The 13,479-nt window shown below is 36.7% G+C and overlaps 2 protein-coding genes across 2 annotated transcripts; both read left to right on the forward strand.

The window, feature by feature from the left end:
* The first annotated feature begins 173 nt into the window (after positions 1 to 173).
* Positions 174 to 7,025, forward strand: LOC124843540 (uncharacterized). The gene is made up of 14 exons (XM_088115348.1): positions 174 to 466; positions 914 to 1,033; positions 1,797 to 1,856; positions 1,953 to 2,054; positions 3,720 to 3,803; positions 3,882 to 4,000; positions 4,106 to 4,207; positions 4,369 to 4,485; positions 5,562 to 5,627; positions 5,741 to 5,807; positions 6,057 to 6,110; positions 6,186 to 6,275; positions 6,507 to 6,545; positions 6,642 to 7,025. The coding sequence occupies exons 1-14, from the start codon at positions 443 to 445 to the stop codon at positions 6,759 to 6,761; spliced, it is 1,164 nt and encodes a 387-aa protein (XP_087971474.1). The 5' UTR covers positions 174 to 442; the 3' UTR covers positions 6,762 to 7,025.
* A 531-nt stretch (positions 7,026 to 7,556) lies between these two features.
* LOC148198876 (pentatricopeptide repeat-containing protein At1g10270-like) lies at positions 7,557 to 10,314 on the forward strand. Its single transcript, XM_088115347.1, has one exon. The coding sequence runs from the start codon at positions 7,728 to 7,730 to the stop codon at positions 10,164 to 10,166; it is 2,439 nt and encodes an 812-aa protein (XP_087971473.1). The 5' UTR covers positions 7,557 to 7,727; the 3' UTR covers positions 10,167 to 10,314.
* The last annotated feature ends 3,165 nt before the right edge of the window (positions 10,315 to 13,479 follow it).

Below are 13,479 nucleotides of genomic sequence, written 5' to 3' on the forward strand. Positions count from 1 at the left end.
CTACCCATTTCAAGAAATACCAGTCTTTTCACATTATCTTCTTGAAAACAAGTTGGAATATCAATGAAATTTTAAATCACATATATTTTCAAGAGACAACATAAATAAAAAATGACATTTATATTAAAAGGTAAATTTGTTTTAGTTTTATGTCGTGACTAAGTACAACGTTGGTTTCTTACAGAACACTGATTCTTTGTTTGTTTATATGTTTGCAGCATCGCCACCTCTTTTATTCGGTCTTCTTCTTTTCTCCCTTTCTTTCTCCAACCAACTTTCTTTTCTCCTATTCCTTCCTTTCCAATTGTTCCTTCTTTTCCTTTTTCTTCCCTTTTCTTCTTTCAACGATCGTTCATTTTTTCACCTACTAAACTAATCATACGTAACACTCATACCCTTTTCTGCTTTCGCTACCTCCCACAACTCACTTCAACGTTCAACAATGAAGTCTTTCGATTCTGTCACTGTAAGCTTCCTCCCTCTCCGTCTCACTTTCTTCACTAATTTTCGGCTGTCTGAGGTTTTTTTCTCTCACCCACTTCCTTCATTAAACATGTTTCCCACTTTCTTCATCCGTCAACTTATAACCACCTTTTCGGCTTCCTCTCTCCTCAGAATCTATGATCCTCGACAAGTTGTTTCTATTCCTTTATTCTGTCACTGCTGCCTTTCTTTACTTTCTTTTTCTGCGATTGGTTTCACATTTTATACCCACTCTATTTTCAGTACTGTGTTTTCGATGTTCACTTCATAATTTTATTGCATCCCTTGCATAAACTCTGTGATTTCTCTTCTCTGTTGGCCGTAAACAGGATGGATAATCTGATTACAACCTTTTTAAGAACTCGGCAGTAGTTGATTGAACTGCGTTCATCACCCCACTTGTTGTTATTCTAACCGTTGTCTTTGCCAGGGTCTTGTCTTGCCAGAACCCAAGAATAGGTTGTTCCTCTGGAGTGTCCTCATCGTGGTTTCTTTGATTTCTGGTGCTTATTTCGTTGGAAATGCTTTTTTTGCAAATGAATACAAACAGGTATGTATTATTGTATTTCTAACTCTCCAAGTTTCAATTTTAGTTAAAATACCTGGGAAATTAGGAATTTTGCTGGAATTTTGTTGTATTGTTGCTACTCCAATTTTTTCTTCCTTATAAAGAAACTATTATCAAATTGATATTTCCGTAGATATATATCCGGGATTTTGAAATACGAGCCACCTTAGTTGGCTTTCTCTATGAATAATGCTTCAAAACTGTTACTTTTGGTAAAGTGGTGGGAAGAATATAATCCTGCATGGTATTTGTTCATTTGAGCATTGGCAAGATGTATCTTCTGGGTAGTATTTGCTGCTCTCAATTGATTTAACAATATTAAAATCACCAACTTGGATTGTCTAACAAGGTCAAGTGGTTGCGAATTGACTTAAAAGTCCCACCACCATCCAACATAAATGTGATCGCATCTGTTGCATCTCTTTTAGCTTTGACGAATGGTTCCCAGTTTAGCTTAGGCTGGAGAAATGAAAGAAACAAACCGTATGCAATATTTTATATAGGTTAAATTTTATGTAGGTATCAAAAACAACTGGGCCCACTCACTATTTGATGGGATCCTGATAAAATTTTCATAACTATAGAGAACTTGTGGGAAGAGCATCCAAAGAGTGTTGGTAGCACTCAACTTTTAGGCTCTGACAGTTTGTAACTCTAGTTGAATTTTAGTTACTCTTGTTTTTATTTTCTGCAATTGAAAATTAGTTTTGCTTACTTGAAAATATTCTGGGTATTATGTATGCAGAGATTAGCACGATGGGGACTAATTCATACAATACCAGATTCAAAATCAAATGCTTGCAAGGTTTGTTATTTTGGGGGGAGAGATTCTTTTTTATATAACTTGTAAGCTTATTCCTTGGAACTATCTCCAATTCTCTTCATTTTTCCATTTTCATAGAGAGAATGCTGGCCTTTGGGAAGTGAGGCATTACCTGAAGGAATTATTGCCAGAACATCTAACTTGGAAATGCGGCCCTTATGGGACTCTGGTAAAGATCATGTATGTGTGAGGTGTGCTAATTCTAGTCCTTCATTTATTGTATAGAAATTCATCTAAGACTCATGAAGTGTTAATCTTAAGCTTCACATGATAAAATGTTGTTAATCAACTGTAAGTACAGTCCTTTCGGGAAATATTTTTGGTTCTACTAAAGTTGGTTTGGAGTTTGATCTTGAACAAGTTATCTGATGTGTACAATTAATATTTTTAACTATGATGACTTTTGTTGTTTATATTAAGAGTTGGTGTATGGACATATTGGGATATGATTAAGAAATAACTTCATATTTTTCTTTTTAAATTTGATATTAGGTTGCACTAAGTAAATACTTTTTTTTTTAATTCAAATGTGAGGTATCACTATGAATCTCTACCCTAAAGTTCAACAATCATATGTCATCACACGAATTTGCATATAAAGGAGGAGAAAAATAAATACAAAACCATGGCGGGACTAAACCACACCCATGCTTAGAAACAAAACAATCACACTATCACAAAAGAATTAAACAAAACGAAAATTAGAGACTTGATACCTATTACAGAAAAAGTCTAAATTGATGAAAGAAGGTAGAACATTAAACCACTTAAAATCCAGTCTATTATCAATTCCAAAATTAGCAAGACTCTCAACACACTGATTTTTATATGAAGGTGGAGGTTCATATGTTTTTGTGCCACTTACTTCTTGACTGCTTTTTATATGTTAGAATGCTACTTTTAATGGTGTAATCTTATTTATTTGTTTTTTAAATGCACGTTTATGTTCTGGGATTATTGGAGTGTACACAATGATGAGCTAACTGAAAGAAATGATGACTTGCAAATTATGAATATAAATAACTTGCTCCATAAGTCAGAGTAGTTTTCTATTGCTCTTAGGAAATGTTCATGCATAGGATTAAAAGTCAAAAGAACAAAGTACTTTACCAAATATTTTACTTTAGAATCTGGGACAGATCTCGCTTATATGTGGGGAATCTACTGTATATCCTTCTGAAAACACTTTATGTATGAGTACCAATGAAATAGAATTACAATGAACAATAAAATCTGAAACACAAAATATAAAACAGGGTATTCAAGAGACACTTTACTCTTTGTCACTGTTCACTGCTTATTTCCTGCATCTCTTTTCGCCCTATCCCCTTTCTTATCGGCACACAAGTTAAGTTTCTCGCTTGAATGCTTTGGTTGCCTCTCTTGTGATCTGCTACATTAAGCATTTGACTCTCTTTATGTAAATAAGTTTTAGTAACGACCCACTGATTGAAAGGGACCAGCTTAGGCAAATAAGAGGATTACTAGGGGATTAGGACTCAGTTCTGTTAACAATAGAATAACTACTTATATTCAGTAACTAAAGGGATAAGGAGTAATGGTCAGGGTCTACTAAAAGTTGCAAGCAAGAAGTTGGACACTGAAGGGAGAGAATGAACTACCTGGGAGTTAAGGAGGGAGATAATCCCCATTTCATCATTTTGGATCTCTTGTTTAGCTTCCCACTGATACCGATCAGAGTGCTTTCTATAATAAATATTTGTTACTCTACCTATTTCTGATCTGACCTATCACTATATATTAGTCAAAATCCTGCTATCTTATAGGTTGATGGTATCTACCTTATTAATTTTCTTTTTATGCATCACTTTCTCTTTTTTGTAGACAATTTTAAAGCGCCCATTGAATCTGTTGGCTATGGCAGTAGGACTTAAGCAGAAAGAAATTGTCAACAATATTGTTGAAAAGGTTATTATTCCTTCACGTGTGCAATTTTTCTTTGATCTAAAACTCATTCTATCTTCTGACTCATATTGCTGGTGGCAGTTCTTGTCAAGTGATTTTGTTGTGATGCTTTTTCACTATGATGGTTTTGTGGATGGATGGAAGAGTTTAGCTTGGAGTAACCATGTCATACATCTATCTGCTATAAATCAAACAAAATGGTATAAAAGGCTCAGGCAAATTTTTTTCTCTAGTTGTTATAATCTTTTCTGAAGATTAAGTTCTTGGGTAAAGATTGAGTAATATAATGCTATATCATGGCATAGGTGGTTTGCGAAACGGTTTTTGCATCCAGACATAATTGCCGAATACAACTACATATTTCTTTGGGATGAGGACCTTCTTGTTGATAATTTTGATCCAAAAAGGTAAGTGTTTTTTTTCTTCGTTTTGTAAAATTTTTCCGAGAGAGTAGGATGATACTAAATTTAAAGGTCTTACTTGACTATACTACATGAGAAATAGTATTTTTTTTATATCTCTGGTGATTATTATATGCCTCTTATAGGACTTGTTGATTATTTGACAGGTATTTATCTATTGTTAAAGAAGAGGGTCTTGAGATATCTCAGCCGGCTCTGGATCCTACCAAATCTGAGGTACATCATCCACTGACAGTCCATAAAGCCGGATCGAAACTGCACAGGTTGACCTTTTTTTTCTAACTTTTGCAATAAACATGTTCCACTGGTAAATTCGCACCTTTATTAAAATTACAGCCAATATGGCACTCTATTAATGATCTTAAATATTGTATAGTTCCCCTGTCCTTTTGGGGGTTTCATTTATAAAATATGTGCATACTAAGAGACACACAGCGTCTCCATAAAGTGTACTATGGAAAAATGTGCCCTAACATACCCTTGCTATTTATATTACCAATGTATATGAACAGAGTGGTCCTAATATAGGGGACCTTTCAAAGAACTACATTGGACATATGACCTTCCTGTAAGCTCTTTCAGCTTATTTCAATTGAATACATTAAAAAAACTTGTCACAGTAAATTTTTTAAAGCTTATTTAAGTAAATTTCATAGTTGAGTTTGTGAATAAGTTCTCATATGATAAAAATTTATATAATTTAATGGAGTTGCTTACTCTAACACAGCCTTAATTGAGTATGTGCCTACAGTTATTAGAACATAACTGTCGAAAAACTGTCTTAAATGTTACCTTTGAAGAGATTCATCAGCAAAGCCGAGTGGAGTGTCGTAGTGCGGGAACCACCAGGATGCAGGCTCTTAGCAAATTGAAATTCCATATTAATTAAATATATAAATAGTGTAGTCCTTATAAGGCATGATCAATTATCACCTTACAAACAGGTTTTGTGGGAATTGTTAGATTCTAAGCCCAATTTTTTAGAGTAACCAACTTGATTCTGTATTAATGAGCTAGAATATTGCACAGTTCCTAGTCATACTGTAGGTTATATTTCACAATATATGTGCCTCATGCACACATTACATCTCTCTGTAAAGTGTGGTAGTCTGGAAAGCATACTGGACAAAATTTACCCCTATTATTTGTAGGCAATGAATGAATGCTAAAATTGTCTACATTTAATTGAATACACATCTGCAGTGGCTTGTCTCGTAAATTCCATTTATCTGCTATTCTGAGGTTGCATTCCCATGCGAACATGCTATAGGGGATTTTTTACTGGGATTTTTTTTTTCAAAATATTGCTAATATTATTTTTGCTGTTATGTATATGCAGAAGGTATTATAAACTAAAAGGCAGTGGAAGGTGTGATGATAGTAGCATTGCTCCTCCTTGCATTGGGTAAACAGTTGTACACTGTGTGTCTTGTACTGGTTTCTTTTCAGTTAACGCACTGCTCATTCTTGCCATTAAATTGGATTCATGATTAAATATGGAAAGAATTTGTTTTGCAGTTGGGTGGAAATGATGGCACCGGTATTTTCTAAGAAGTCTTGGCAATGTGTATGGCATTTAATCCAGGTATGGATACTAAAACTAAGTAAATTTGGTACTTAATCTTATTGCGAAGACCAAAAAGAACTTTTTATGCTTGGGAGCATTATATGACATGATAGCACAGATTTTTTAATTAACTTTTAAAATTCTGAAGAATTATTTCTGTCTGAGAACATTATATAACATGCTAGCACAGTTTTTTAATTTTTTAATTCAGATTGGTTTTTTTACAGTCATATATTCATATTCATGTAATCGTCTTTCTATCTACAGAATGACTTAATCCATGCCTGGGGCCTGGATAGGCAGCTTGGCTATTGTGCACAGGTAACTTGCTTGCTCCAGATCAGCATATTCATTTCATTCCAAATCCTTTTTATTCATCTCTCAGCCATATTTCAGGGTGATCGAATGAAAAATGTTGGTGTTGTTGATTCTGAGTACATAGTTCATCTGGGCCTGCCTACTCTTGGTGGCCCAAATGGCAATGAGGCAAGTGATTTCATTTCTACACGTACTGTAACTTGATGACAAGAGTCGCACAGTTTTCTATCTTGTTTGAATTTAAGCAGATTCTATATGAATTTGGCCTTGTTAAAGATTTGTATGCTTGACTACTTTTAGTTCAAGTTGACAACATATTAAAACCAGGTATATCTATCTGTGCTTAGATTTTACTGGCAGTCTAATGATTAATAAGGGTCTTTGTCCTTTGCATTGCAGGCATCGTCAGACTCTCCTGGAGGTAATGCTAGAGCCAATGTAAGTAACATAGTTGCACAAAAGAACAATGAAGACTTTATGAACCTTTAGCTCCATTTACTGCCCTTATTTGACAAAGCAACATGCTACATGCAGGTTAGGATGCAATCATACATTGAAATGCAGGTTTTCGGTAAAAGATGGGGAGATGCAGCAAAGAAAGACAAATGTTGGATTGATCCATATCAACAACAGGCAAACCTGACAAACCATTAACTGATTGAATGCCATGTCCAGTGTCCATGTGCATAGTCACGTTTGAAATTCACACGTCACATTTTGCATCCGATTTTTGTTTCTAGTCTCAGGTATACAGGTGTTCATATTGCATAGTTTATTTTATTCTTTTTCAAGGATGGTCAATGTAAAAAGTGAAGTATACCCCTTTTTATTCTGGAAAGGGTGATTCAGAATGTAAAAGTTACATTTTGGACTGTCTTTTTCTAGGAATGCAGCAAGTTGTGAGCTTTTTCCTAAATGTATGTTTTTTGTGCCTTTGAGAACTGGTGCTACTCTCTATAACTTGGATGCGTTAAAACAATATACATTTGAGAAGTTAGCTAGACAGAGCTTAAATTAAGCTTAAAAATTTGAGGTAGAATTTGCTAAAAGAACCCAGTAGAAGTGTTATTTGTTGATTAGGCCTTGTCTAAAAAAAAGTATATAATATATGAAAATTAAATGTTATAATATATATATAATAAAAATAAGTAACTAATATTAGTCAGACTCAGCCTAATTTTAACGACAGTTTTGAAGGACAAAATTTATAATTTGTTTAAAGAAAAGATCAAAATGTACTAAAATTTAAAAAATGGATGAAATATAATCTAAAAATAATTATATACTGTAATAAATATATAAAAATTAAGAACAATGATTAATATATATTAAACTTATGTATAATAACATACATTATTATATATGAATAATAATGATGATGATTTTATTAATGAATAATAGAAATAATTGTATCATTATAATTATAGCAATCATCAAAATAAAATATTACTGAAAAAAGTGGTGATAGTTAAAAAGAAAAAAAGAAAAAGGAGAACGAGGAAGAGAAAGCGTTTCCAAATGTAAAAGGGGTTAGTTAGGGTTTATCATAGCGTTGTTGGTGTGGGAGGAGTGAAAGAAACACTCGCAGAGATTCAGTTCGCATTCCATTACCATATCAAGATGTCGCTTCACCGCCTGCTCCTACGTCGCCTGTCCTCCATCGCCGCCTCCCGGCCCATCTTCTCTCTCACCCAAACCCGTTCCTACGCCTTTTCCTCCGCCGAAGAAGCTGCGGCCGAGCGCCGCCGACGGAAGCGGCGTCTGCGCATCGAGCCTCCCCTGAATGCTATTCGTCCTCCGCCGCAGCAGGGTCCTCCGCGCGACCCTAACGCTCCTCGCCTCCCGGACTCCACTTCGGCGCTCGTGGGCCCCCGGTTGAGCCTCCACAACCGCGTGCAGTCCCTCATCCGCGCAGGCGACCTCGAGGCGGCGTCCGCCATCGCCCGGCATGCGGTGTTCTCTGTGACACGGCCCACCGTTTTCACCTGTAACGCCATCATCGCTGCCATGTACCGGTCGAAGCGGTACGAGGAGGCTATTGCCCTCTTCCACTTCTTCTTCAACCAATTCAATATCGTCCCCAACATCGTCTCTTACAACAACGTGATCAACACCCACTGCGACGAGGGTCGTGTCGACGTGGCCCTTGAAGTCTATCGCCACGTCCTCGCCAACGCTCCTTTCAGTCCCTCCCCCGTTACCTATCGCCATCTCACCAAAGGTTTGATCCAAGCCGGTCGAATTTCCGAAGCCGTCGACCTCTTGCGCGAGATGCTCACTAAGGGCCACGGCGCGGATTCCCTCGTCTACAACAACCTCATTTCAGGCTTTCTCGAACTGGAGAATTTGGAGAAGGCCAATGAGCTCTTCGACGAGCTTAAGGAGCGCTGCCTGGTGTATGACGGGGTTGTGAATTCCACTTTCATGGAATGGTTCTTCAAAAAGGGTAGGGATAAGGAAGCCATGGAGTCCTACAGGTCCTTGTTGGAGCGCCAGTTTAGGATGACCCCTGCCACTTGCAACGTTTTGTTGGAGTGTTTGCTCAAGCATGCCAGGAAAACTGAGGCTTGGGCCTTGTTTGATCATATGCTCGACAATCACACCCCTCCCAATTTCCAAGCTGTTAACTCTGATACCTTCAATCTTATGGTCAATGAGTGCTTTAAGCTCGGAAACTTTGAGGAGGCCCTTGCAACTTTTAAGAAGGTTGGTACTAAACATAATTCTAAGCCCTTTGCCATGGACGTTGCCGGCTACAATAATATCATTGCTAGGTTTTGTGAGAATGGGATGCTTTCGCAAGCTGAGACCCTGTTTGAAGAACTCTGCTCGAAGTCTTTAAGCCCCGATGTTCCTACTCACAAAACTTTGATTGAAGCCTACTTGAGAATGGAGAGGATCGATGATGCTCTCAGGGTGTTCAACAGAATGGCAGATACTGGTCTCAGGGTAGTTGCTGCTTTTGGTAACATGGTGTTTGATAAATTGATTGAGAATGGTAAGGCTAGTGAATGTGCTCAAATTTTAAGTAAATTAGGAGAGAAAGATCCCAAACCAGACCCCACTTGCTATGAGGTTGTAATCAAGGGACTTTGTGCCCATGGGTTATTGGACAAAAGCGTAGAGCTGCTAGATGAGGTTATGAGGTATGGTGTTGGGGTTACTACTGCCTTGCGGGAATGTGTTACTGAGGTTTTTAAGGAAGCCGGGAGAGGTGACGAGATTGAAAGGCTACTAGATGTCAACAGATTTGCATACACTCCTCGTCCATCCCCTCCAAGACCTGCTTACCGTGCGCCACATAACCCACATTCTGGACCTCCCACCACACAAATGGCAGCTCAACTGCACCCACCACCACCTTTTCAGATGTCAGGAGCTACACTTAACCCTTCTGGGTTTCCAACACAAAGGGCGGCACAGAGTCCAACACCTCCTTCTCCTCAAATGACTGGAGCACATTATCCACCTTCTGGGTTTCAATTGCCACGTTCTCAAATGGCCGGAGCACCACATAACTCATCTTATGTGGCTCCACATCAAGTGTCGGGACACGAACGCCCGCCAATGCATCAACCTTCATGGAAATTTTCTCCTCCAATGACTGGGCCTCACACTACAGCGCCTGGACCTTCACCTCATATACCAGGACAATCTCACCACCCCTCTACATTCGAACTTTCTTCTCAAACGAACAGGGCAGCCCCGCAAATGACAGCCCAGCATTATACACCATCTGGACCTTCACCTCAAATGGGAGGATATCAGCCTTATGCAACACCACGTGGGCTCCAACAAATGTCAGAACCACGATATCCACCGTCTGGTGTTCCCCCTCCAATTGTTGGACAACACCCACCAGCTGGACCAGCTCCTCCAGTATCAGGGTCATATGCTCCTTCATATGGGGCCTCACCTAAAATGTCACCGCCTTATCGTACAGCCCCAGGGCCATCTTCTCACCTGACTGGACCGTATGGCCCTTCTTCAGGAGTAGGTTCTCACTTTGAGGAATCACATCAACAGCAATCAGAAGTCCCTGAACAGGTAGCAGCTTAATCCTCTGTGACACCGATTTCTGCTGTTCGGTATCACTATATTTATGAGTTTATAGAACGATGATACAAGAATTTGTCTGTCACATGTAATCCTGTCTTGTATGACATGTCATTTTTAATTTATTCTTATAAATCAACCTTTAATATCACGCCTTGATATCTATATTTTTTGTACTGCCATTGATATTCTTCCCCATTTAACCAGAAAGAAATTTCAAGTTTTTTGCCTCAAGAGTTATATTTAGACTATGTACTAGATATTAGCGTTGAGCTTAAGCTGTATTTGGAGGAAGGTAGTGTGTATTCTTTTAGGGGAATTTGAATTTCCTTGTGATAACACATGTTGTTGAGATATTGAATGCAAATGTTTTAAGTGATCAGCATCTTATCGACATTTCATCAGAAATAGAAATGGATTATAACAAAGTGAAATTTTAAAGGACCGTGGCCTCTCGGTTGCTCTCACATTGCTTCAATCGGTGACTCCTTCAGTAGAAACAAACAATTGCAATTTTGTAAGCGAGCTCATAAAAAATGCTGTTGAGACCACCATTTGTTATTGGTTCATCAGACCTTGTTTTTCTATAGGTTTAGACAAAGTTGAATTGAATCCATTATTGTAGATAAAAGGTTCATTTCTCAGTGGAGTACTACAAATATGTAAGGCTCAAAAATCCATTGTATATGTAGCTCTGATATAGATCGTATGCAAATGTATCATTAAATGCATATGGCACATATGCGCGGGGGTATGCATATGAAGCTACATAATTTTTAGAAAGTTAGAATGAATATTACTTCATCAGCTGGATTTTTTTTTGTAACGGTATTATTTTTGTCATTTTATTCTTCTGTTTAATTAATTTCAAATCTTTTGAAAATTTTAATATTTTTAATTAAGTTTTTAAAATTTTTGTTATTGAGTATTCAAAAATTTTATATTTTTCTATTGAGTTCTTGTCGTGAGTGACCATTGTTATCTTCATCGATCATTTTATTTACTTCTCTTTACGCATCAAGAATATAAAGGTTTTTTGTAAAGAAGTATGAGATTTTCTGGTTTATTTAAAATATTATTGCAATTGAAGTAAAACAATAAATGGGTGACTTTTAGTTGGAAACATGTTATATTTGTTTACATTATTATTTACAACAATTAAGTGTTATTGTTGTCCTATGTAGTGATGATATGTAGTGATGATGATGATTCTTGTTATCTAATATTGGAATGAAGGTGAAAGTGAAAGTAAAAGTTTTATGTTGTACTTGAGAAAGTGAAAGTGCTGTCATTTTCCTGGTGTCTCTTTCCCAAGATTTGTTTGATCCATAAATGGGTAGCTTCTTCCTACATCTGCATCCATTTCAAGTTGCTCTCCCATGGAGTGAAATGACCTATTTGTCTTTATTTTCTTCATTTCATCTTCTTACTACACCAATCTATTGCACCTTCTCTTTCACTCCTCCTTCAGTTTTTGATTTAGAATACCTTACCCCGCTGTGCCGATTAAAAATATTGGTCTTTTTGTCTGTTCTCACTAATGTGCATTCCAGAATATGAATTTTGTATTTCATATCGTACGTTATGGAATGTATTTTTTATTCTATATTTCGAAATATAGAATCCAAAATACGAATTTATTCTGGAATGCCTCCAAATTATTGATTTCAGAACTTAATAAAAATAATAAAGTGATAAAATAAAATTTTCTAGCATACGGGAAGTGCGGGTTAAAAGTATGGAAGTGCAGGAGAAATTGTCTTCAAACTTCAACTTAAGACACAAAGTCCAAAACATAAAATAATTATTATACCGTCTAAAGGTGACTGACCTCTTCGCATTTAGGTTAAGACCGAATCGGTGCGAAATTATTGTAGTTAAGAAAGTTTTATCAAAACAATGAGTTTCAATAAAGATTTGTCACAGGCCGAACTAACCTTCTGGACTTTGAATCGAGTTCGTTATGGGTCGAGCAAAGAAATTAACCCACGATCAAAATTCAATTTAGCGACTTTTTTTGTTATTATTTAAAAAATTTAGTTATGTTTGTAGTATTAAATACTTTGTTATTATCTTTGTATTTTGTTATTATTTCTGTGATCTTTATTTGATTTTTATCTTTGTAACTGAAATATTCTCTTATTTTTTAGAGAATAAAAACAATTTGTAATTATTTCTGTGTTTGTCTTCGATAAAAAACATAATTTTTTACTTGAACAATTGCCATATGTAATGGAATCATGGTAAAACTTAATTCCAAACTCAATTAATAAAGAATCTATGGTCAGGAATACCATGAGCAATGGTGGGGATGGACAACCATCAATACAACAAGTCAAGTCATGCAAAGTATTAAAGTGTTGAGACGAGAGAATGAGGCGAAATGATGATGTTCAGAGGAAGATCGGACCTGAGCAAAGGCTAAGCAAGTGCTACAATAAGAAGTTGAAGAGGGACACAAACACATGCGGCATTAAGCTAAGGAGGAGTGCGAATGATTGTGATGAGAAACCAAAAAGGAAAGCGAGCAATCGATAAGGAAAATCGATGAGTTGTGCTATCATATAGAAAAAGGCTCTTTGTCAACAAGAACAATTACATAGAACCAGCAAATAGTTGTGTAATAGTGGATGTAGAACAATGTAAACCTATGAAGGTTTGAGAAGGGAAAACGACAGAAGACAAAGACCAAACCGTTCTAGCTCTACCTCTTCATGGATGACATGCTAAATATTGAGGATGTCTCTAGGCATTTGAATTTTCGATGTCGAACTCTAAAGTAATAGGTAGAAAAACAACAACCTGGTGTGATTTTCATCATGCACAATGATGTGATACTGAAAACTATTACTCACTGACAAATCAACTCGGTAGATTAGTGTATAAAAGGTTATTGCAAAAATATTTAAAGGAGGGAAAGAAAAATGAAGATGTTGTGAATAAAATAAATTTATAACCATGAAATTCCCGTTTTAGGATATTTCAACACCATTGTAGGAGGTTTTGCACGCGGAGTGAAAACAAGGTTGGCTAAAAAGTGACATATACCAATGTCTGATGTGACATTAACCAAGGAAGACCAGAGAAAAGGGATCATACCACAAGAAGATAATCCCATAACACTTTTTGTAGCAATGATGGGAAGAAACATGCACCAAGTTCTAATTGACCAAAGAAGTTTGGCGGATGTGATGTTTTGGGATGCTTTTGTAGGACTACAGATTCTTTGAGACTAGTTACACCCTTTTGATGATGTCTTGATGATAGTTTTAGGTGAACAAGTGAAAGTTGGAGGGTGCACCTGAGGACGACCTTC

This window comes from Vigna umbellata, chromosome 5 (assembly GCF_029865625.1).
Source record: "Vigna umbellata cultivar VRB3 chromosome 5, Vumbellata_1.0, whole genome shotgun sequence".
NCBI classification, from domain to species: Eukaryota; Viridiplantae; Streptophyta; class Magnoliopsida; order Fabales; family Fabaceae; genus Vigna; species Vigna umbellata.